Source organism: Alligator mississippiensis, chromosome 2 (assembly GCF_030867095.1).
Source record: "Alligator mississippiensis isolate rAllMis1 chromosome 2, rAllMis1, whole genome shotgun sequence".
Lineage (NCBI taxonomy): Eukaryota > Metazoa > Chordata > Crocodylia > Alligatoridae > Alligator > Alligator mississippiensis.
The window spans coordinates 90963275-90989477 of record NC_081825.1 but is presented as its reverse complement, the minus strand read 5'-3'; the positions used below and the strand labels follow the sequence as shown (position 1 = coordinate 90989477).

Below are 26203 nucleotides of genomic sequence, written 5' to 3'. Positions count from 1 at the left end.
CCAACCACAGGCAAAATGACTTTATCATGTGGTTGAAAGGATTTCTCACTCTAGAAGTTATATTTTTATGTCAAGTCATTAATTGTCTGACTTTTGAGAGTCCCCAAAGTAGGTAAGGAATGCATAACAGCACCCTGTAATTTCCCCTGTTTGTTAGTTTTTTTTGCTGACTATGAGAGGTGGCAGGCTTTAATTTCTCATGTAGCCTATTTGCGGTTTTCCCCATCTAATAGGATCGTTATAATCATGAATGCCTTAATTTCTTCTCTTTATTCTGCTAAGAGCTTTAGGAGCAGTATGATGTGTTGAATAAATTGTGTTGATTTGAACCAAAGTGTTTAAAATCTGTTTGTGGGGGTGGTTCATTAAACCTTCCAGCACTAGCTTGATACCTCTGAGCAGGTGGTGCTGGTGAGATGAAAAATGGCTTTGAAAAACAAAGAACATTTAGGTTAATTCCTTGTTTTTGTATATTACCCTGTGAAATGTAATGCAAAATAAAAGTAGATATTTTTAATCTTGCTTGCATTAAAAGAATCACTAAATAAAATATAATGCAAACTTATTTAGAGGTAAGTTTTTTACTTAAAAAATAGAGTTTAATTAACATATACATTTAATCAAGCTTGTTGCCTTTTTTTTTTTTTTTCCTGTCCCTTCCCACACCTACTGTAGCATTATCCAAAAGTGTCTGTGGTCCTTGGCACTGGCTGAAGTGCGAGATATGGGAGGCCTTTTCTTTATTTTCTAACCATAACAGCTGTGTTGCAGGACACTAAGGTGTGCCTGCTCCTTCAAAAGCCAGAGGCAGCTTAGCTAGGGAGTCCTGAGAGCTAGGCAGGGGTCCATAGCTGCAGGTAGCCTTGGCAGCAGGGTAATCAGCGTATTAGCTGGCACCTGCATCCGGTCGTGCCATCTGGTCAGCTGACCAGAAGGAAACACAGCCCTGGAGACACACAAGCCCCAGGGCTGGGGCTGGCGGTAGTTCTCTGTCAGCAGCCAGGGGAAAGGAGCTCTTTCAGAAATGATTCTCAGAGATGCTTGGTTGCCTGTTCTGCTGCTGGTAAGACTAATGAGCTCTAGGAGCTCCTAAAGTACCTGGGCTAGGAGGGACACATTGTTGAGGGAGAAGCCTTCCTCCTTAAAGGGGCAGAAAGTGACCTCCAGTGTTATTTTTATTGATAGGTTATAGCCCAGGGGCTTGTATTTACGTTGTTATTGGAGTCCGGTGGACTGGGATGAGGCTAGTTGGGAAGGAGGTGGCCTCATCCGGGGCACACTACCACATAGAGCCCCAGCGCTGGAGAGGGTGTGGCGACAGGGCTGCAGAGAACCCAGTGATAACATGAGGCCGAATTAGACCAAGACCTCATTACAGGAGCAACATTGATATACCACCTGCAAGGCATGAGGTGTGGTAAAGGGGTGGTGTTGGAGCCTTGCATCTAGCTCAGAAAGCTTGGGGTGTCTCATAAAGTACCTACTTAGAGCAGACCCTAGCAAGGGGTCTAAGAACCCACAGGACTTAGTGGGGTTTGTCAGGACCATGACTGCACAGCAACTTGAGGGCAGCCTCTCTATCTATTATCTTATCCAACAAGATGTAGCAGGCAAGACTAGAAGGTGCCTGCAGGGTGAAGCTGGCATGGTCCCTGAGTGCTAGGGGCATCATGGCCATTCCTGGGGGCCCCTACGCCGTGACAAGCTGCAAGAAGACCAGAAACCAAGGATTCCTCCTTACTGCGTCATGAAGTTCTTGGACTTATTCCTGATTTACACCATGGCTAGACACTTGTTCCAGTTTATTTTAAAGTGATGCTCTTAATCTGGAACCATGGTGCCCACTCCTGGACCTGATAAGGAATGAGTCCATATATAGACAAGATGACTGCAACCTCATCGTATCACTTCTCTGCTCAGCTAAAGTAGAAGCGTTGGCTATTCAAGTGCAGTGCTTCTACCATATCTGTTTGGTGACAAATGCTGTTTCCCAATGATATTAGCATGGTTATTGTGGAGTCTGCTTCATAGTTTCATAGTTTCTAGGGTCGGAAGAGACCTGAACAGATCATCAAGTCTGATCCCCTGCCCTGGGCAGGAATGAGTGCTGGGATCGTAATACCCCAGTCAGATATCTATCCAACCTCCTCTTGATGACCCCCAGGGTAAGGGAGAGCTCCCACCTCCCTTGGGAGCTCATTCCAGAGCCTGGCAGCCCTAACTGTAAAGTAAAGCCTTCTGGTATCAAGCCTGAACCTGCTGTCAATCAATTTGTGGCTGTTATTCCTTGTTATCCCAGGTGGTGCCCAGGGAACAGCGCCTCGCCTATTTTCCACTGACTCCCCATGGTGAGTTTATAGACAGCCACCAGATCACCTCTTAGTCTTCTCTTGTGGAGGCTGAATAGATTCAGACCCTTTAGTCAATCTTCATAGGGCCTGGTCTGCTGCCCCCTGATCATGCGAGTGGCCCTTCTCTGGACCCTCTCAATGCTAGCCACATCCATCTTGAAGTGTGGTGCCCAGAACTGGATGCAGTACTCCAACTGTGGCATGACCAGCACCGCATAGAGGGGAAGGATCACCTCCCTGGACCTGCTTGTGATCCATCTGTAGATGCATGATAAGGTGCGGTTAGTCATACTGACCGCTTCCTATCATTGGCAGCTCATGTCCATCCTGGAGTCAACAATGACTCCAAGATCCCTTTCAGCCATTGTGTTGTTGAGAAGGGTGTTCCCCAGCCTATAGGTATGAAATGCCATGGAATGACACTTTGCCTATCATGGAAAGACACTTCATCATGAATTGTGTAAAGCTGTACTTGGGGGCCTGGGCTACATTTCTCTTAAATAGGATAAAAACTGAATTTTCAGAAACTCTTGGTTGACACATTCTAAAACTTTGTGGAATTCTTTACCACGTAAACTAGAACATGGTAATGTTACAAATGTTTAAACTGAAAAACACCTTTTTACCATAGCCAGACAATGCTATAAATGCTGATAGTTGTGTTAAACAGGAATAAGAAATGGTTGCCCCTACTAGAAACTACTTTGAATCGGAGCGGGCTGCTTCTCATTGTTATCTCACACAAAATTGACTAAATTTACAGTCAACAAAGACGGTGACCAGTTCTGTTCAGAAGAGTGCTTACTGGTATTACTAAGCTTCCTTTTTCTAATATACGGTAAAGATCCAGTATTGCACAAGAAAAGAGCTAGCTGAATACTATACAAAACTGATGGACCAAGACTTGTATCCCATGGCTTAATTAAATCATGACACTTGAAAGACTCTTGCAGGTATTAAACATCAAGTAGCTTCATTTTATATTTAAGTATTGGAGTTCTATTTTGGTAGCTTGCAGTTATTTGTTGTAATTGAAGATAAATGTTAGTCTAGATTGAATTAAATGAAGCATTTGTTACAGATAAATGTGTCAGAAGTAAATTCTGGAAAAAGTCTATACTAGTTTGCAAACTTTGTAGAATACCAGTTGTATAGACTATTTGGCACATTTTGATAGATGCAACTGATTTGGATGAGGTTTTGTCTGTTTGACTTGTGCTAAAATGTTTGACTGCTTTATTTGACTGACTCAGCAGCTAAATTGTTTGTTTTTTACTTACACTTGTGTAACTTCTCATTTAGATGTTATTGCAGGTGATTTTTTTTTTTTCACAATTTCAGCAAAAAATTTTTAGCTGCTGCAGAAATATTTGGCTGAGCAGTTCTTAAGGTTTTGGTTGGTCTCTCTTAAAAATCATACCTCATGAAATGTACTGAATTATAGGCTAATAAGACATACTCTTTCTCTAAATCTAAAGTGTTTTTTCTACATAACTTTTTCCAAGAGGCTAGCTTTAAAAATTTAGACCAATTTGCATGTGTACCAGGATTTTTTATAATGGTTTGGGCCAGTCTTTTTCCATGGTGACTTACTCTGCACCCTTTTTATGTTGTATTTCAGATGGTAACAGTGCAGACTGTATATCAGGAAGCAGAAATATGTGAACCTGAACCCAAGTCTGCTTGGTCTGTATCAAGCAGAATGCTTAGAGTGTTAGAACTTAGGATGGTTGGCTCAAACGTGGTTAATACCATGCATGGCAGTTAGCAAGTTTTCAATCCTGCCAGCAGGCTAACAGGAAGTGGTGCTTCTATAACCACACTGAAGCAGCATTTTGCTGTGCAGATTATACATATGTAGCTGGGTTAAGTCAGTCTTCCTTTCAGTGAGCTATTTGTGCTACAGCATGTTTTGAAGTTTCTTATGTACTGCTGTTTAATAGACTTCTATGATTTGCCTTTCATGTTAGTTCTAGGGTATATGGTATATTTAGTTTTAGTAGTATCCATGGGCATTTGTACATTTTAAAAGTGCCCGGCATTGCATTGCATACATTTGTATAAATGGCGAAATGCGCATTAGCGCTAAGAAAATGGCGGCAGCATGCTTTTGAACTAAAACGCCTTCAGTGTGAACTAACCCCCTGCCAGCCACAGTACCAGGTACAACAGCTCGTGTGCGGAGCAGACTCAATTAATCTTCAGCGTGTTGGAGGAAACCAATGTATGTGTAAAAATGCCCCATGCTACTTTTAAATAAAGGTATTTAACTTAACTACCTCAAGTTAATTGACAAGCAACTGGAGCTAAGAATTTTATTTATTTACTGTTCTTCCCAACAAAGTTCAGGGCAGTTTATAGTAAGAGGGCAACATAACTTATAAAAACAGAAAAACAAACAAGAGAACAAAGGAAGAGGACAAAACAATGTATAAATGCAGTAGAGTATCAAATAAAACAAAACCCCCTAAACAATATCCCAGCCTATCCTTGCTTGCTAAATGCCTGCCCAGATAGGAAGGTTTTGTAGAATTTCTGGGAGATGGCCAGGAAGCCTCCAGCAGGCCTCAAGTGGGAGGAGTTCTTAAAAGCTGAGGAGTGAATGCTGAGATTAACCTCCTATGCATTCTTGCAAAACAGACTTGGTGCATGGATGGTACTTGCAAGGGGTTGCTCTTGGCTGATGTTAGAGGTCATAATGGGGTGTAAGGGAGAAAGTGGTCCCTCCTACGTTTGCAACACCCAGACCTTTTAGGTCAAAATCAAAACCTTGAATTGCACCTGAAAAGCTACTGGAAATCAGGGAAGACTGGCATCAAAGGCAGTGTTTCTCAAGCATTTTTTACCAGGACCTGTTTGTAAACATCAATGGCCAGTCCTGACCCAGTGCTCCTCACTCCCAATCCACTACCCCCCTCCCCCAGGCCCCAACCACCCAGTGTTTGGGGCAGGAGGGGCCCCAAGCAGCCCCTGGCAGGCTGGAACTCTGCCAGCCTGCAAGGGAAAAGCCATGGTTTCCCACATTTTTCTCTTTTAAAGGAGAATCCATTTTTAATGTTTGTTAATCCATTTTTAAAGTCTGATCATGACCCTTTCATATATTCTTGGACCCACTTTTGGGTCGCGACCCACAGGTTGGGAAACAAAGGCACCCCTATGTAGAGCACATTGCAGTAATGTAGCTGTGAGTTTACGAAGGCATGAATGTTGGGAACCAGATCTGAATCCAAAAAAAAAGGGGTGCAACTTTGTCACCAGATGGAATGCCTTTCACTAACTCCTAAACACTGCTGTCACCTAAAGATCCAGGTGCAGCAGAAGATCCCCAAGACTGCAAACCTGAGTGAGAAGGGGAGGCTGAACCCCATCAATGGTAGGTGTCCCAGTTTCTTCCCTTCCCCCAGTCAAGCAGTCTGTCCACCACAATCATCTTCTGTCTTGTCTGGATTCAGTGTCAGTGAGTTCACTGTATTCAATCCCCAACTGCTGCCAGGTACCCGGAAAGGACTGAGATTTCAGGACCCATCAGCATTCTGGTGACAACTTAGTTCAAAATGCCACATGACCTAAGCAGGAGCAGCAACAAGATGGAACCCTTGGGAACATCCCAAGGGGATGACAAGGAGTCACACATCAACATGTTCTGGTGCCTTAATGCTAGGGAAGAGCAGAACCAATTTTAAGCAGTCCTACATATACTCAGCAGGTCAAGTAAGCACTTTATTTGGCACCTCATGATTAGCTTGAAAGATCTAGTAAAGATCAGCAGGGCATCTTCTTCAAGTGAAGATTGCTAGCCAAGGCCATGAGAACAGTCTCTGGGTAAATTTAAGATGAAAGTCAGACTGACAAGAGTCCATAAATCTGATGGCATCCAGATGCCCTCCACGTTTTCTGCTCCCCTGGGCATATTCTGGATCAGTAATTTAAACTGATCTATGTTAAACGGGACAAGACCGAGCTTCCCCAGCCCTGATCTCTGACTTGGTAGCAAAAGTGGCAGTCCCCAAGTCATATCAGATATGGGCAATATTTTTTTCTAGCCTGCCAAGGAGGTTGCAAACTTGTCATAGTGGATAGTAGAAGATGTGGTTTCTTGGAACAGACAAATTGGGTGACAATATGCAGCTGCAGTGTCATTCGAAAGCTGCTTTGTTGCTGCCACTTTCATGGCATAGTCCTTTAAAAACTTGTTTATATATCCCTTTTAATGTCTAAAGTTATGGTATGAATTTCCTGCATGCTTCATTCATGCCTTAATTTAAAAAAAATCAGATTTAAAGGATCAGAAAGAAAATAAAATAGCTGTATTACCCACCCTCCCCTCCCAACCTTTATCCCAACTAATTCAGTGTCTGTTGATGAGAACTGATTCTAATAGAGTTGGTTCATTTTTATACTCTTGGCATATAGTAAAAAATTTAAATTGAACTTCTACATCCTTAATAAAATGTGCATGGTGTGCCATCTTTGTACAATTAGGTGCTGTTTGTTTAATAATAACAGTACTCAATAACTGAGTTTGAAATTCAGAGAGAATTTTCCTGGAAACCTGTTTCTTTCTCTAAATAGTAAATTTCAGGAATTCTTACAATTATTCAATACTTCAGTCCAAATGATGAGAGGGAAGGGGAGAGTTCTCTGGGATCCAGGTGGTAAAGAGTACTTTAGGGATCATTTTGAAAATTTTTAAATTCCAGTAGGAGTTTAAGGATTTACAACAAAATCGTGAAGGCAAAGGTTCATTTCAGATAAACAACTAAGCCAGAAAAAAAGTCTGCCAAACCAACCCCAGCTTGACTAATATTAAGAAAAATTAGTAGTCTGTTAACAGACATCTCTCAAAAAGCCAGTAAATTTCCAAAGCACCCTAATGAAGTATGCTGAATTTGCTACTTACTGTAGTAACCTCTACATTTCAGAACCTCTAGGCTCCTGAGGGGGTTGAAACAAACTGGAAATAGCTGTTTTGTCAAAGATAGGAGAGTGATAAAGAAACTTAAAATGAAGAAATAAGATAAGTAGAGGCAATAAACATAAAAAATGGCAACACTCCAGGATGGCTTGATGCTTTTCCAGTTGAGCTATGCAAGATATTTGAACTGTGTTTAGTAGACCCTTTATAGCAGTATCTTTGATATATTTCTATTAAGGGATGACCTTCCAAGTTTGTTCTTGTAGTAATCCCCAAATCTGGGTGGAAATTTGTCTCAGTTCTTACAGGCTCATGTCACTGTTGAATTAGCAGAAATATGTATTTGCAGTGCATAATGTCACCTTATATAAATCTGCATCAAATGACTTGGTAAGGTCAAAGAGGACTTGTCAAATGCAAGTGATTTTAAAGTCATTCTTATTACTGTCTAAAAAGGAGTTCCTTTTAGTTTGTTGTTGCTTGGCATAGAAAGCACTTTTAATTGGATTCAATGGATTTTTTTAATTTTAAAATTATGTCCTTTTGCCCCTTAGAGTGGATTCTATCCCTACAGAAATGGTAAAAATAGTTGCTCGTGAGAAAGTTGCACTTAAAAATCAATAGTTTATTTGCTAATGTCAACGATCTGGTGGCCAGCCTCTTTTGGGGTGGCAGGGGAAAGAGAGGGAAAGCAATTCAAAATCAGTGACGGTATGAAAAAAGAGGAGGGAGGAAGTGGTTTTTGGAGGGGAGGGGGGAATCTAACTGGTATGTATGTGGAAAAGACGAATGTGGATTCTCTTTGTTTAATATCCAAGAAAAGCATTGTCCACAATAAAATCTGTCAAGATTAACATTTTTCCCTGCTGCTTATAGATTTGGTAGACATACTTAGATTTATAAATATGATTACAGATAGAATAGTGTCAGCATAAGAAAATTCTGGAAATGTCTCCTAGGAAGTGTGAGAGAGTTAATCTTACTGGCTGAATTTTGTGAGATAAGGAGGCCTTATTGGAGTGTTTTATCTAATACCTTTTTAATATGGTAAATCTAGACCAGTCATTCTCAATTTTGTTAGACTAAAGGGACCCCTTGGAAAATGACAGCTATTAGCAACTTTCACTTGTGTTTTGACTATGGAAAATTCAATCAATTATTTTGCTTCAGAGAACATGAAAGACTGCAACAGGTCAGAATGTTTTTGACCCTATGGACAAACTTTGTAATTTCTGGATTTAGTGTGTCACCCATGTGTAGGTATTTATTTACTTTACAGTGCTGATATTGAACAGCACTCTCCTGCACCCTTAAAGATCTCAGCATTCTAGCTGATAATTGCTGATCTAGAATTTGCCTTTCAACATTCAAATATAAAGTAGGTATTAGTTTTTCTTATCAAGATGATTCACACCCCTCTTAATCTGCAGTGAGTTGCTGAATCAAGCACTTGCTGCACAGCTGTTTACGGTAGCTTTTACTTCAAAGGGTGCCACTTCACCATGCAGCTGGAGTACATCAGCAATCCTGCACACCTGATTGGAATAAGGCACCACTTGAAGTAAAAGCTGCAACAAATGTCTGGAGCACTGCAATAGTTTCATGCAGCTGTTGGCTGTGGCTATATATACAGCCCCCAGCTAGTTCACAAACCATCATTGAAGAGGGGTGTGGGCGAGAGGGCTTAGGAACCAGAACCTAAGAAGCATCCTGTTTCTACTGCTAGGCTCACTTTTTGTAATAGCTAATATTGGGTACTGGATGCTTACTGGTAATTTATAAATGTAGTTACTCAAATTATATTACTGCTGAGTCATATTTTAATTTTATTTCCATTTACTGAAACAGAAAATTTAAATTCTGCTGATTTCTGGCAAGTTTCTTCTTTATAAGTATAATGGAAGGTCACATTGTATATTGTGTTTTTGTTTTGTTTTTCCTACTGCCTCCCTCATTTTCCTATAAAAAAAAATAAATTGAAGTTTGTCTGGAAATGTTTGCAAACTAATGGCTCAGTTGCATGCTATGTGAAGTCTGGGAGACTTATAACCAGGGTTTGGGTGGATGAGAAGAAAACTGCAATATGGAGGATAGGTTAGTGCAACCTATTCGAATAAGACATATGCTAGTGCCCATTAGATGCAGTTCTCCCCACCCAACACTGACTCTTTTTTCAAGTCATGGTGAGCCACATAATTGTATACTCAGAATAGCTTTGTTGGCCCCTCTCATCCTGGCTCATATAATTAATGTGGCCCTGCCCTCCAAAAGTTGAATCTGTACCAGGTTGCCCAGGTCCTCATCTGCATGTAAATTTTTTGGAGCATCCCAAGACTTGTGACAAGAACACCCTGTTCCAGCCATGAGTGGGACTAAATAGCACAGAGCCCCGCCTCCCCAACAGAGGACCCATCTGGAGTGTACACACACACACACACCCACACACACACACACACCCACACACACACACACACACACACATACTGAGCAGTGCTGAACTGTGAGGTCACCATGGAGTGAAGGGCCACACTTGCCATATTTAAATTACTATACATAGTTTATACTAGATTGCCAATGTGGTGCTTAAAATCATGTTTATAAAACACCTGTGTTAAAACTTGTAGCAGTTAAAAAAAAAAAAAAAAAAAAAAGGCATGCATCCGTTCTGGATGGACTGTCTGAAAATATGCAAATTGCTATACCCATGTGTAGCAGGGCACTGTTGGTGCCTGCCACTTTAAGGGCCAGAAGGCAGCAGCCGGCAGGTGCCTGATTAGGGCAGCCATTTTAGATTCGGGGCTGCCCATATAAACAGGGCAGTTCTGATGCTGGGGGCCAGGCAACATCACCTGGCCGGAGGGCTGCTGATATCATCTAGAGGTAAGGGAGGAGCTGTAGGGGATGGTTAGGAGGCTCCTAGTCCTGGGCATGACCTAAAACTGCACCCTGCTGGGACAGGGTGGCCTGGTGGGGCTCTCAGTGGCACGGGAGCCCCCAGGAAATGCCAGGCCAGTTACCACCCCGGTGAAAGGCGGGTCAGGGTGCCTTAACCCCTAGCCCCCACAAGCAGGTAGGTTACCCCTTGTTTGGAGGGCCTGGAGGGTGGACCCTTGGAGAGAAAGAATAAAGGCCATAGACTCAGGCCTGTTTGAATTTCCCCTGACTGGTCCATGCTGGGGCCAGGACCGGAAGGGTCGAAGGGCCAGGGGCCCACCACGAGGAACGCCCAAGAGCTGAGGGCCTGGGGTTCTGACTGGCCTGATGGTAGGTCAGGGCTAGAGAGCTGAAGGTCCCAGTGGGCGGATCACACCCAATGGGGGAGCAGTTCAGGGAGCTATGTTGCCTGGTATGACGGCGGAAGAGTCTACCTGAAGGGAGGAATCCAGGTGGGGTTCAGTAGTAGGATTCTGGGGCCTAGAGCGAGGGACTGGTGATGATGAGAACATAAATGCCATGTGCGAGGCTTGGGCTGTGGTGTAGAGGAGGAATGGAGTTGCAGATAGCACCGCCTGGCATGGGAGCAGTAAATGGGCAGCCTCCTGCTTAATTAACATCCCATTAATTAATTATACCAACAAGTCGTGGCAGGAGAGAACATGGGCGGTTAGCCCAGGAACAGGTGGGCGGGCCACGGCGAGATCGGCCCCGAGCAGGTCCCCTGTTACACCATGTTTAATTTCAAGGTTATTGTTTTTAGATTTTCTCCTCGCTTCCATGTGCTCAGAGAGAGCAGGGTCTGACGGTAAGGGGTGGGGAAGGTGGCTGCCAGGAGAAAAAGTTAGGGGGGAAATAGAGAGCAGAGGGACCCATCACCCATGTGTATTTTCTCTGCTGTAGCAGTGGGAGGGGGACGAACGGAAGGCATATCTCCAATAATTAGATTCTATACCTGGAAAATTGCAACAAATTCGTAAAGTTTCCAATTACAGAACCTAATTATTAAGGGGGGAATTGTCTTATAATCAGGGTCATCTTCTATTTGAATAAATATGACAGTATAAACCAGTCTCTGGTTCAAGTCTTGGTTATCAGTTTAAACATTTTTTGTTCGTTGTGTGCATCAGGAGAGGTTATTTTTGAAGCAAAAGTACCCTCAGAAAGGTATTAACTGATTGTCCATGAACTCAAGTTGGCTAACCTGATGGAGAAATAGGAGCAAAACCTCTCCACTAAAATTGTACCGATAGTTAGCTTGGAATTTGTGGTTCTTTCTCATGTAGGCAGTTCGGGTGGAAGAGAATTTAAGCTTGTGTTGGTTTTGTGTCTTAAAACAAAAAAGAATAATTGTTTCATGAGCAACAGTAGAGAAAAACTTTTCTCTATTGATATTATTCATGCCATTTTTGTGGGGAAAAAAAAGGAAAATGCCTCTGGCTTGATAACAGCATTGAGTTTTTCAATGGGAAGCCTTTTGAATTACTGTAACAAGGGCACAAAGCTTAGCTAGGACAGCAGTTTCATGGTCTGCTGTAGGCAGGGATCGAAACTAGTATCGCTTTGCAATTTTTGTGGAAATACTGGAGAACAGCTTTTCACTCACTTAAAATAATAAATTAAAAAAAACCCCAAACCCCCAAAAGAGCAAAAACAAAAAAACTACTGCAGTTGGGGTATATTTACAGCCCAACACAGTATATTTGCAGTGCATCTTTTCTATAGCCATATGACATGGATATTTCTGTATTTTTCTTCTCTCAGATTTCTCCTACATCCATGTTCTACCAGTTGGAGCTAATTTGGTTCAGCTGAATTCCTGCAAGTTTGGACACTCTAACATTAACATTAGGCTTGGTTTACATATGCAGATAATACCAAAAATTGATAGAAGCCAGAATTTAACCAATGTAGGTATAGCTGCATATTTATTTATACCAAAGTTGTATCAGTTTAACTTGATCTGTAGATGATCCTCTGTCTTCCTGCCTATTACCTTACCTAAAGAAAATATAAATGATTGAAAAAGTATATAATTTAAAATTATTTCTTTTTGTGGGAGTGTATAGATAAGAGTTGTTTCCATTGAGATTATTTTGCTGACTGTTGCCAAAATCTTGGTGTAGGGGATGGGACTTCATGCCATCTCATATCCAGGTCAGTTTACGAAGTTACTGCAGTCATTCATACTCTAGAATCCTCCGACTGAATGTAACCATTAAGCAGAAACTTGATGCTTTGTGACTTCTGTGCAATAAGTCACTCCTACCAGAATATTTTAATAGCTGTGTAAATTGTGATGGTTTTATTCCCATTGGCAGCAGAAACAAAGATTACTTTTTATTGTCAGTTTTTATAGATATAGTTCTAGTCTCCTGGAACACCTGGTGTGTTTGGAAAATTGAGGGAGTGCAGCCGTGTCTAAATGGGAGACTTCTCTGATGTTTCTGAACTTTTAAAACTGTAGATAGCTCAGTCTGCCACCTTGTGGTAATTTGTTATGCTTTATAATAACTACTGGAGCTAACAGGCATATATCATTCTGCCATCATTAGCTGAACTTTTTTTAATAGGTGGTGGATTGGTGTTGGAGGACAACTGTCAGGGATGTTACATATTTTCTGGAAATCGCTGTAAAAACTATAATACGGTTGAGTTTAATTGCAACTTTACGTCAGTTGTGTGACTTTTTTTTTTACATATACAAATATATTGCTATCTATGTTTTACTGAACATAACCCTTATTTTCTGGCAGCTTTCTAGAAAATTGAAATGTTCTGATAACCGCTGTTGGCAACGTTTGGTATTGTAAATTGTCTTTCTATGACATCAGTATAAATCAAAATTCGAAGTTATGTTTGTGGGGGAAAAAAATCCATTGCCTTTTTTTTTAAGCACTTCTTAATCTCGGGGATAAAAAGATGAGTTAATGGAACGTGAAGTCATTAGAAAATGCGCATTTACATGGAAATATTTAGTGTCTTTCCTGCCCTCTTTATCTTCTGAACCACAGAAATCATAGCTTAGGATTTTTCTGAGATAAATGGAAAACTACTTGAGGTGACTGGCTGGCCTGCTCTCACAGTTGGCCTGTAGCCTGGTAGTCAAATTGGAAAATTAACTGAAGTTGAAACTGGTTTCCTTCTTTAACACTGCCCCTGCAGGGTTATATAATCCTCATACTTGTTCCTGGCTTGGTTCCACAAGAGATGGAAATAATTCAGCCTTTTCTCTGGCTTTATATCTTTCCATGTCTTCTAGCTTTATAGATACTTAACAGAACTTTGTTAATTGAAGAAGGATAGTAGAGAACATTGTGATTTATTTTTTTTTAGCTTGATTTTGTGCATAGGTTTTTTTTTTTTATGATAGCTAGGTGGAGCTGTTAGACATTTCATGCTCTTTAAAGCCACTGCTTGCAGAGCAGATTTGCTGGAATTAATTGTTTAGTAGTGTGAAATTGTTCATCAGCTGCATCATTCTTTCAGTGGTGTTTAATTTATTTGCGCAGAAGCCTGCTACCTTGGAGTACTAATTGTTTTAATCTTGCTTATTTCTCTCATGCCAAACACAGAAAACTTTTATTCTTGCTTATTTCTTGCATGCCAAACACAAAAAACAACCTGGTGTTGTGGGTTGTCTCCAGCCTTTTCTCCCCTTGTACAGACATCAGCTATCACTAGTGCCCTATAAAGATTACTTCTGGCTACAAGAGCAATTCTCAGGGGCTAAATATTGATTTCCACACATGAGTCTTTGGAATGTCAAACATGCAAATGCAGCTATACATTTTGAAATGTCATTGCGTTATGAAAAAAATAGAATAGAAGTAGTCTTTTCTTACTTAACAGATTTATTTTACTGTTTTCTGTGTGCTGTCAGTCATAATTGGTTTCAGTGATAAATTTTTCTCCCTGCTGTTCACTCTTCTTGCCTATCTTTTAGCTCTCCAGTGCTACAGGAAAATAGCTGTATTCTATTCTGATTTGTACATCAGTAGTTTTGGTTATTAAGTTAACTTTTATTTGAAAATGTTGCTGAAGACAAATTATGAAGACAAAATAATGGATCCCCTCAACATGTTCTAGTCTTAATTTTTTAGGTTAGGTTCATATTTAAGTTCATAATTTATAGTGTTTTTCAGTCTGTTCTTAAAATATCTGATGGCCTATTCAAGTGCTTGGCAAGGTTTTGGAGCTGTAGGCTGAATCAGCCCGGCTTGGTTCCCGGGGCAGGGATGCTGGTACTCCTGGCTTGTTGCTGCCGCTTCTACTCTCTACCACATAGCTGCATCAGCCCGCAAAGGCCCTATCCCCCACCCCACTGCCTGGTGTCTGGACCATAAGACTTGGTCCCCCTCTACACATTACAGGTATCATGCAATTAACTGGTTATTTGTGCAATTACTTCAAGATCAGCTATATGTGCAAAATAGCTATCACACGATAAAAAGCTCTAACCAGCCCTAAAGTTAGACCTTGAAAATGTGTGCTAACTTTATAGCTGGGTGCTGTGGAACTTTATTTGCACATGTAGCAGGGTCTTCCCTGCCACTGGGAGTCCTGTCAGCTGACAGGGCTCCTAACCGCAGGGGTGCACCATGCCCAGCGTGAAACCCTTGAGTCCTGGGGATCATGGCTGCTATGATCCCCAAGTCTGGAGGGTGGGGGTGTGAAACCCCCAGCTTCACACACAGCTGGGACCGAGAGACCCGGCAGCTGATGGGGCTCTCAGCCCCAGCTGTGTCTCATGTTTGCTGTGGCCTCTCTTGGTCCTGGCTGCACATGGCCCCTATGGCTGGGTGTCCCGTGAACAAACGGGCCTCAGCCATGGAAGCCTGCTTCTGGCCAGTGCATGGGCAGTCCAGGATTGGGCTCCCCCTACATTGGCAGTAAGGGGCGATTGGATCTAATGCACAATCGTGCTTCCTGCCATGCACAAGTGATTTGGCAGGAGATGTAATGTGTGATCCACACAATCGCATGCAATCGCTCCTTTACCTGCCCATGTAGATGGGGCCTTGGTTATTGCGGTACCCTCTTAAAAGAGCTTTCAAAAGTGTTCAATCATTTTCAGCTTATGTGGAATGCAGCTAGGTCACCAATTTAGACAACCATATGCTTTCTCATATTTTGCCATTATAGTAAATTAGGGCTCAAATTTAACTTTGAATTCTTTGATCATCAGAGAATTTTACATGTTGATTCTTGTGACAATCATGTCCAAGTATTTTGTCCTAATAAGTATATTATTTCACATTTCACCTGCATAATAGAGATAGTATCACTATAGCCTTTGAGAAATTTTTCCCCATTGTAATTCATTAGCATGTAAGAGTTCCTTTGCCTTGACATTAGGCTCTCTTCATTTTAAGGAAGTACTCTAAAAGACATTACATCTCTACTTCTGTATTATTGCCCCCTGATTTTTAACTACTTTCACCACCTTTCCTTCCTTTGTTTTCTTTTCAGGCTGTTTGGACCCTCCAACTCTGCTTTTTTAAAATTAAATATTAATTTATATCGTGTAGTGGTTTGTTTTTTTTTATGCCAAGATTTTTTTCTCCTACTATGCTAGAAGCACCTTTTGGGATTTGGGGGTAGTGATTTAGATTTAAAATTCTTTATAGTATTTAAAGATGGAATATTTTATTCAAAAAATAAAATTTGAACTTTAATCCCTTGTGATAATGTGAACGTAGTTGGGTTTTTTTACTCTAACTTTTCAGTGAAATGCTATTTTTCTAGTGTCTCTCATTTTGTGTGGGGGATTTGTTTCAGATATAACATTATTCTGATGACACAGGTTGTCAGCAAATGATTTTAATGTTAGTTTGTTTTATGGGCTGAAGGAAAAGATGAAAATGATGCGTAGGCATCTTATCTTTTATCTTCCTAGATCTTCCTCTATTATTTGACACAACTGACTAGGACAGAGGTTCCCAAACTTTTTCTTATCATGTACCCCTTCCAGATTTACTAGCTGCCCCCATACCCGTACCAGCATACGACTTATATTTTAACCCCTTAAATGCCAGTTATTATAATGAAAATTAAATTTGCTATTACACATTCTCCTTGTGTATTCCTAGGGGTAAGCGTACCACAGTTTGGGAACCCCTGGACTAGGAGATACTTTTGGTTTAATCTGAGAGAGGAGGGGCGTGGGGAGAGGGAATTTGTTAGGTAGAGAGGAGGGTTCCAGGCCATATATTAAATCAGTGGTGCTCTACTTTTTGGCCCTATTGGCTGGTTGAGTAGAGTGGGGGCTGGTCCATGGGCAGGCCTGAGCCCTGCATACCAGGATTAGGACTTGGGGCTTGGCACTGTCCCCTCCCTGCCTAAACACAGGGGCCCAGGATTGCTCCTTACCACCCCTGCAGGCTGAGATTAGACACTGGTGTTCCCCCCTCCTTTAAGTATTGGTCTTCAGGCAATTAGCACTGCCCCTTCCTACCCTAAAATTATGGGATTGGGTTCTGGGGGCGCGGGGGGGAGCTAGGACTGGCCACTGCACCAGGGTTTGGCCCTGGGGCTCAGCCCTTTGCGATGGGATTGGGTACTCAATCCAAGATGCAGGGCCCAGGGCTCTCTTTGGGTCCAGAATTTGTCTGTGGGGAAGCGGTGCCACTGCTCTTCTACTGCCAAATTTTTGAATGTGCAGGGGGTCCTGCAGGACAGGTGGCATGGGGATGTGGGCAGGATCTGGCCTGTGGGCCCAGGGGTTGAGAACCCTCCCCGCCCCCCCTCCCCCTTATATGGATTAGAATCTTTCTTGAATTGGTGCACTCAGGATATATGTGGAAATAATGCCTGCGTCCTGTATGAGGGCTCCTGTGCTTTTGTGTTTATGCCATTTATCTAGCATTTAAGGAGGATAAATTTAGGGAAATAAAAAAATCAGTACATCATTTTGTTACATAATCTGGAACCAGAAACCTTCCCCATAAAAGTAGTAGCATAACGAGGTGTGGGTGATTGGGGCATGAGTCCACAGCACAAGGACAGCAGCTGCTGGCTCAGCTACTACAGCCAGCTTGGACTTAATGTTTGTTGCCCTTGCTTCTGATGCTGCTAGCACCCCAAAGTACTGGTAGTTAAACCTCTGCTAAATTGTTTGGTCTTCATTATGAAAGATGTTGTTTTATGTTGAGGTTCCTTGAGCTTCCTTTTCACAAAAGTGAATGTTCTAAGATATTTCGGTATAATGAAGCCGAATGTGTTTGAACTATTATGTCCAAAAAAAACTCTGATTGAGAGAGACTTCTGTTTTAATTGCACCAAATGCAAGAATGATAAATCAGGGCACAAAACAGGTGTCTTATTTTTGTTTATACTTGTTGATGCTAGATTCAAATGGGTAGAAAACAAATTTTCCAATCTATGAATGCAGGAGATGATGTTATCAGATTTGCCCATTACTTCGGGGTGTGCTGATTTATTAGGGATAGTTTCTAGGGTCTTGGTGATTCTGTCAATGTGCTGCTTGTATTACTATACGGAGCTGTATCTCTCCCTTCTGCAAGCCCTCACCCCCCAATGGAGCTATCTTGCAGGACTCAGTCTCAATGGGGCTGGGTTCCTCCAGTCCCCAAATCAGTCATACACACAAATTAACGTGACACGCCTGACCCGGCTGGGTTGATCAGCATGGACAGTCTGACTCCCTCATATGCCAAGAATCAGTTCATAAGAGCAACAATAAAATGCAGTCAGACACAAGCACGCAGGTGAACAGAATTCCTCTGAATCTGGCTGGGTGTCCAGCTGACACCCTCATGGGCCAGCATTCAGTTCATAAGGGCACGTTTGAGTCAAACTGGGACAATCAGCCTGTACAAGCTGATCCCCTTATGTGTTTCAAACTCAGCACGTCCCAATCTTTGGCCTCTTGATGAGCAGACCCCACGCTATTTTTGGGCTTCACAGGGATCTTTAGCATAGGTAAAAGAAGCGTTGCTGCAGAGCATGGGAGGAAAGAGAAGCAGAGAAGGAAAAATATACCCAATTACTACCAGTTTGACTATAAAAGTTATTTACTGCTAAGCATATGAAATATATAATGGTACTAATAGCAATAGATATGCAAAAGAAAAACAAACACAAACAATTACAGTACTACCCTGGTTTCACTAAGTATTTGGGGAAACTTAGCTGAAGCTTAACTAATACAGTTCAGGTTCAGAAGTTTGATGCCTAGAGAGAGAAGAGAGAGAGAGCGCTGGGATCTCACCAGTCCAAGGTACTCGGGCTGCAAAGCTGACAGGCACAGTCCTTGTTCTTCCAGCATCCCAAGAACAACAGGGGATGGTGTCAGCACAGGAGTTTTCTTCTTCTTTCTTTCTTTCTCCTCTTCCTCTTCTTCTTCTTCTTGAAGCGCACACACTTTTTACAGATTTTTATACCCTCAGTTCAGCTGCTTCGAAGCATCCTTAATTGTGTAAATCATTGTCTTTTCTATTGACAAGGGGTTATCTGGTTTGGAACATCTCAAGAAACTGATTGATAATCAGGAAACACTTAAGTTAGGGAGTAACCAAATACTTGGGAGCCAGCTTGAGATTCCTATGGATGGCAGATATACTGATGGGATATCTCATGGTTTCTTCAGAAACAATAGATAGCTTGCAGCATCAGGATTTTGGATTTTTACTTGTTGTGCACAAGCCTTAGCTTAGCATGACTTTTCCAGATCTTACTATAGTCTTTTAACAGACTTAAGATAATTATTGGGGTGTTCATAACCTTTTGTGGAGAGGACTCCCACCAGTCGTCTCGGGAAAAGTATGACAACACCTGTGATTAGGGCTCCAACGGGTTGGATGCTGTGATGAACCCTTAACCATTGTTCAAATGTTGCCCATACACCCTCTGACTTGGTCTCTTGCCTCAGCATTCCCTAACCCGGCAACCGAGTTTTAGTCAATCAAGTTTAAATAGGCCTCCCATAGTGGGACTGGGGAGTGTACAGCCCGAGATGCCTATTAAACTTAGAGGTGTGTGTGTGTCTGGGGGGGGAAAAGTCCTTAGTAAATCCAGATTAGAACTGGTCTGATAAATGCTGAGCTGGGTGTGTGTGAACATGGGTTGATTTAGCATTTGGAGCACAGATTCCCCATCATGCAGTGCTCCCCTGCTTCTCTGGTCCCAGAATTCACTGCAGTCTCTGTTTCAGGCTTTCTGTTCTCCATCTCTCATGTAAATGAATGGTCATCTGGTTCCATCTCGGATGCAAATGAGACCTAGGGCAGTTGGTTCACTCTTGTCACTCTTATCTTGAGGGTCTTAGGTGTGTCTCTCACTGCATCTTAATCAGTTTCGTTTATGTAGAGGAGGGGAGGGAGGGGGGGGTGAGTCAGACTGCATCCTGTGCCAGGGTTCCCAAGAACACACAGCTGAGACGTAACAATGACCACAAGCCAGTGATTCGCAACTAGGATGACATGGCATCCTGGGGTGCCTTGAGATCCTTTCAAGGGTGATGCAAGGTGGTACACAATGTTAGTTAGCATTGTTAGGTTTACAAATGTGATTCACGAGATAAACCAACAGATTTCAAAATAGAAATCAATATTTGTGGTCCTTCTGAGTTCTTTGCAGCAGAAAAACTGCTGTATTATATTTCTGTTGGCCAAAAAAGAGTGAAAACTAAGAGCTGGCATTTCCTTAGGTGTGCCTTGAGCCTAAAAAGATTGAGAACCACTGCTATAAGCCATATAGTCAGCCTAGTGTAAACGTTGTTGTAGGAATACTTTTAATGTTCTTAATAGAAGAGCTTTGGCTGCTCTTTAAGAATAACCTTTCATACTTTATACTGTCTGAAAATCCTAAGATATATATTTTTTTAAATCTGTTTGCAGGATCTGGAGATCGTATATTCTTATTTACATGGAATGGAAGCGCTATCTAATCTGAGAGAGCACCAGTTCAGGTATGGATATTTAACACTAAAAATACAATGATATTTGTATATGGGAGGAGGGATATGGTAATGGATCATTAAAAAGTATGCATGCGAGTCTGTGTTAGCTTGTACTTTATGGCAATGACTGGCTTAATATTTTGCTACATAAACAGAACAATCTTAAAATATTTTAAGATACCAATTGTCTGTCTCATCATCCATATATTTATTTTTTTTAAACCACAATAATGGAGATTTGTAAAAACTGGCTCCAGAAATTTTTACCACGTCATTTAGAGTAGCTATTCAAACTTTGTCAAATATTTCATTGAATAATTGTTAATACTACTTGGAAACTTTTAAACTTTTTTTAAAGTCAGAACTGGCTACAGTTGAAGTAATTCGGTTTATAAAATTGAATGTATAATTTTCAATTGGTTATAATTAGTCAAACTTTAAACTGTCTGGGATAAAAGTTCCATGCTGCATGTTTGTCTAAGATTTGAAGTTTTTAAGAAAGTTTCAGCAAAAATGGCTGAAGTACTTTTGGAAAAGTGATTACAGAACAAATACATTTTCCTAATTATTACATTCTTGTGGTTGTTGGTAGAAGTTCATATAATGTCATGCAGTGGCTTAAAATTTGGCGGGGTGGTGGTGGGGGGTCATCCTGTGGTCAGGATGACCCCCCCCCCTTGTAATCCAGCCTCTGTTGCAGGGCTGGGTCAGGCAGTGGAAGCCATGGGAGGGATGGGGAGCTGTAGGACCTTGGCGGCTGCTGCTGCTGCTGCTGCAGCTGCAGTGATGGGGGCAGCCACTGCTGGGTAGGAGCCCAAGGACCACATGTTAATCCCTTGTGGACTGCCAGTTGGACAGTCCTGTTCTATGCCATCACTATAATTTCACTACATTTTTTTTTTTTTCTGATTCTGTGATTGCTGGTACTGATTATCCTGCTAGATTTGGAGAGAAATAATCTATTGCATAATTAAATGGTACCTTGGCTTTATGAACTACTAGCAAACTCGGTATTCTTTTTATAAATTTTTTTTATGGCAAAATGTTCATGCAGTGAGTTAGTTCTGCTTCTAGGAGGTTGGTTTGACATTTAATTTTCCTAAATTTGTATGTCAACTGGGGGTGGAGGGAGGGAGAGATGGAAACATGCTAGATTTTGACTAAGGGAAATAAAATGAATTACTGTTACCTTACATATAAAGAGAGGTTTTCTTTGCCCTTCAAAGTCGTCTTATACAATTTTGTCATAGCATAGTTTTGTTTTTTTTTAATTGAAGAATGTGCAGAAAATATTTTGCAAGTTGCATGTTGCAAAGTTAAAGAGGAATTTGTGTAAAACTTTAATTTTGTTAAGAATTGTGAGCTTTGATCACACTTGCTGTTAAAAATATAACCTACTCAGAAATCGAGCAATATCAAGAAATATACTACTAGGATTAAATTGACTTTAAACAGAGATCAGAAGTGTCAATATGGTTGTACGATAGAGAAAGAGATGGTTTTTTGGCTTGCTAACTGGAAGAGAGTCAAGAGATTCTTGCTAAGGAATGTGTGGAACTTGCCCAAACTACTAACATAATACATTCCTAGAAGAGAGCTTCTGTTTACAGTGCCATACATGGGAAAGGCTGTATCTTTCACAAATGAGAGAGGTGGTTTTACAGCCATTTCTAGAATACTAAAACTTTTAAGGGCAGCATTTTTAATTTGGAAACCACCAAGGAAGTTTTTAGAAGGAAGTTGTTCTTTTCCATACAACATTTTTTTTTTTCCAGTGGTGAATCATTTTAGAGCTTATTGAGGCGGTTTTGGTTCAAGTTTATAACATGAATACACTGTGAGGTAACCAGATGTCATATTCAAAAAAGATCAGAGCATTCTTGAAGGCTGTTCAGAAATGTGGTAAGTTGAGGAAACAATAAGGTACTTACTATAAAAGTACTTTATTACAGTGTAATTAAATATAGGTATTTGTTGCTGGTAGCACTGTTGTACCTTTTTAAGGGATATTCTGTTGACTACTGATCACAGGACTGTACTGCCTTTTTAACAGTCATGGCCAAAGTTTCTGTAGTTAAGGGGAGCTAGTTTATCTGAACCAGTCAAGACAGGACTCTACCTCATTCAGATGAAACCTTAATCTATTTGGGTAGTAAATGACATTATTGTAATTACTGAGAACAGCCAGTAGTTTCTAAACCCTGACTGCTTATTGTTGAGAATTCTTTTGTTCTAGCAGAGCAGAGATGGAAGTTATAAAAAAACAAGTTCTACTTTTAAAACAAAAAAACCTCATTTCCAGCATTTTCTTCTTCCTTTCCTTAGCTACTTTTAGCTTCTCTGCTCTGTTGATATATGACCAAAAAACTAGAGAACCAGTACCTGAACATGAAGATCACAGACTTCGGATCAGTTCTTGGCCTTAGTTTTAAAGCTGTAGGACTTTCTTATGGAAAGATGCATTGCTCTTGTGATGGACAATATTTCATCAGTAGACTATACTAACAGAGTCCTGAGTTTCAAGTATAGGGATAGAAGATTTTCAGTAATGAGAAATCTCAGACAAGAACTGAGTTGTGAATATCTCTGCTATGTCAAAGAGGACTGGTTCAGTAGAGTACCTTAAATCTGGAGGAGGAAAACATAATCCCAGGGAACAAACGGTCACATTCACATCAGGAGTAAGGAAATACTTCACATCTGGTGATACTCCTTAGGAAGAAGTTGCAAACTAGAAGCCATCGTGGTTATTGACGTGAGGTTAGTAGGAGCAAGCTCTTTTTATGAGGTTGCCTTGTAAGAAAAACTGTTAGACATCAGGTAATTCTGGTAGGACTGAATTTCCATCGAGGCCATGGAACTAGGAGTCAATAGAAATGGTAGTGAGAAAAAGCTTTCCCATGGAGACATGCAAATCAGAGCCAAATCAGTTCATCCATCTATTGACAGTATGGCTTTTGAGTGAGACTTCTTGTCCAGGTTGAATATGCTACTGTAAAACTACACCTTGATATCAAGTCACTGAGGGTTTGCACGTCATCTGCACACTGCAGGTTTTATTTTTTTCTGCTGCACTGAGCAGACCTCTAGGGACAAAGGATATGTCTGGAATTTAAATGTAATTCTTCATATTTTAATAAAATATTCATGAGTCTCTTAAGTAAATCTCCTTTATACTTGTCCATCAGGTATCCCTTTTATTTGCAGTATGGTCTGCTAGTGCACAGTGTCTAGGTTGGAAATTATTTTTCTATAGAGTTATAATGCTGTACATTTTATGAAAATGAAGTAGTTGTAAGAATTACTGTTACTAAGATGAATGTCACCTTAGGAGGATAGGGTCATAAGAAAGTAGGACTGGAAGGCACTTCAGATGATTATTTAGTTCAGTTTCTCTGCCCAAGTTAGGATCATCCAAGCCAAGAGTCTCTCCAACCTGCTCTTGAAAACTTTCGAAGATGGAGATTTTACAATTTCTCTAGGGAGCCTGTTCCAATGTTTGATCACTTCCCTAGTCAGGAAGCTCCTTCTAATCTCCAACCTAAATCTCCACTACTGCAGCTGCAGGCCATTGTTCCTAGTCCTGTCCTCTACAGCCACAGAGAAAAGCCCATGTTCATTTTCTCTGTAATCGCCCTTCAGGTATTTAAAGATTGTTATCAAATCCCCCTCAGTCTTCTTTTCTCCACACTAAATAACCCTAGTTCTTTCAGCCTTTCCTCTTTAGTCTTGCCTCCCAGGCCCATAATCATTTTTATTGCTCTGCACCAGACTCTGCAAACTCTCCACGTCTTCCTTCATGTATGGGGCCCAAAACTGGACAGAGTACTCCAGATGAGGCCTTGCCAGTGCTGAGTAGATCCGAAGAATCGCTTCCTTTTATACGCAAGTGACACTACTGCTAATACAACCCAGAATTCCGTTGGCCTTTTTTCTGCAACAAGAGCACACACTTGGCTTGTATTCAGCTTCTTCTACTGTAACCTCCAGGTCCCTTTCTGCAATATTGCAGCTTAGCCAGTCATTCCCCAGCCTGCTTTTGTGCATGCAGTTATTCTGTCCCAAGTGGAGGATGTTGCCATTGTCCTTGCTGAATCTCATTTGATGGATTGTGAACCATATCTCCAGCCTATTCAGGTCATTCTGGATCCTAAACCTGTTCTCTAAAGTATCTGTAACTCCACTCACCTTGGTGTTATCTGCAAAGTTGCTAAGCATGCACTTGATTCTGCAGTAGAAATAATTTAATGTTGAACAATGCTGGACTCATGACAGCCCCTTGGGGAATCCTACTTGATATCTCCTCCCAACTAGATATTGAGTCATTACTAATTGAGCAAAATGGTCTAATTGGTTATGTCTACTTTATAGTACTTCCATCTATTTTCTTAGCTTTTTAATATCATGACTGTCATGAGAGAGAGTGTGCAAAGCCTTGTTATAGGGGATATCCCATCCACTAATCTCCTCTTACCCACACAGCCTGTAATCTTATCACTGAAGGAAATCAGGTTGATCAAGCATTGCTTGTTTTTGGTGAATCCATGCTGGCTGCTCCTGATCATTTTGTTCTCCTTCAGGTGCTTCACGGTAGAATCCTAAAGGACTGCTCCATGACTTCCAGGTATGGAGGTCAGGCCAACTGGTCTGTAGTTCTATGGATCTTCCTTCTTCCCTCTTTTAAAGATGGGCAGTATATTTGCCCCTTTCCATTCATCCAGAACCTCACCTGACCTCCACATGTTCTCAAAGAGCATAGCTAATGTTTTCAAAATTACTTCAGCCAATTTCTTCATTACCCTGAAGTGCATCCTGTCCGGTCTTGTCAACTTGAAAGCATCTACTTTCTCTAAGTAATTCCTAACGTGTTCTGTCACTATTTTAAACTGTTTGTCTCCTTACCTTTCTTTACTGCCAGCTTCATTGGTTATCTGGTAGCTGCCCCTATTTTTAAAACTGAAGTAAAAAAGGCATTAAATACTTTAGCCTTCTCTATAGCCTCCATAGACTGCCGTCTACATTCTGCAAGGGACCTGTGGCTTCTCTGGTTTTCCTCTGATTTTTGCCATACTTATAGAATCCATTTTTATTGTCTTCTATGGCCCTTGCCAGCTGGATCCTAAATTGTGCCTTGGCCCTCCTGATTTTCTCCCTGCATGCCTGTGCATTACTCTTATACTCTTCCATAGTACTATGACCAAATTTCCACTTTTATAGGATTCCTTTTTTGAGTTTCTGCTCATTGATGAGATTGTTGTATAACCAGCCTGGTGTATTCTTTATCGAGAATCAGCAAGTTCTCATATTGTTGTTCTCAAACTGTTCTATCTCATGGAAAAGTGACCACATATTGGGTGCAAAAAGGACATCAAAGGACATTACACTTATCTTTCTCAACTTTTTTCAAATTATTGGCCTACTGGAGTTAGAAACCAGTTAGGAATCTTTATGCCAAGGCTTCAACACTTCATTGACATACAGTTGATGGAATCATAGTTAAACCACACTAAAAAACCTGTTTGCACTTGAAAAAGAAAGTATTGGCAACAATGAGAGAGATCTGATGAGTGTCTTGTATATTGCTTGCTTATTCCTTATATTGAACTATTCTGAACTAGCTTACAAACTAATACATAGCTCTTCATAGATTCATGGATGCTAGGGTTAGAAGGGACCTCAACAGATCGAGTCCGACCCCCTGCCTAGGCAGGAAAAAGTGCTGTGGTCAGATGACCCCAGCCAGATGCCTATCCAGCCTTCTCTTAAAGACCCCCAAGGTAGGGGAGAGCACCCACTTCCCTTGGAAGCCCATTCCAACTTTTGGCCACCCTTACTCTGAAGAAGTTTTTCCCGATATCTAGCTTAAATCTGTTCTCTGTCAGTTTGTGACCGTTGTTTCTTGCTACTCCAACAGGCACCCTGGTGAAGAGAGCATCTCCGATCCCTTGCTGCATTCCCCTAACGAATCTGTTAGGCGGTCACAAGCTTCTCTCTCATCCTTCTCTTGCAGAGGCTGGAGTGGTACAGGTCCCTCAGTCTCTCCTCATAGGGCTTGTCCTGTAAGCCCCTAACCATACGAGT

At 41.2% G+C, this 26203-nt stretch overlaps 1 protein-coding gene across 12 annotated transcripts in view; it reads left to right on the top strand.

The window, feature by feature from the left end:
• Nucleotides 1–26203, top strand: part of RAPGEF2 (Rap guanine nucleotide exchange factor 2) — a 333613-nt gene that overhangs the window by 95313 nt on the left and 212097 nt on the right. For all 12 annotated transcript variants that reach the window (XM_059721919.1, XM_059721926.1, XM_059721915.1 and 9 more), the window contains exon 2: nucleotides 20061–20131. In XM_059721919.1, the coding sequence (XP_059577902.1) occupies nucleotides 20094–20131 (38 nt within the window). In that variant the 5' untranslated portion in view covers nucleotides 20061–20093. The remainder of the gene's footprint in view (nucleotides 1–20060; nucleotides 20132–26203) is intronic.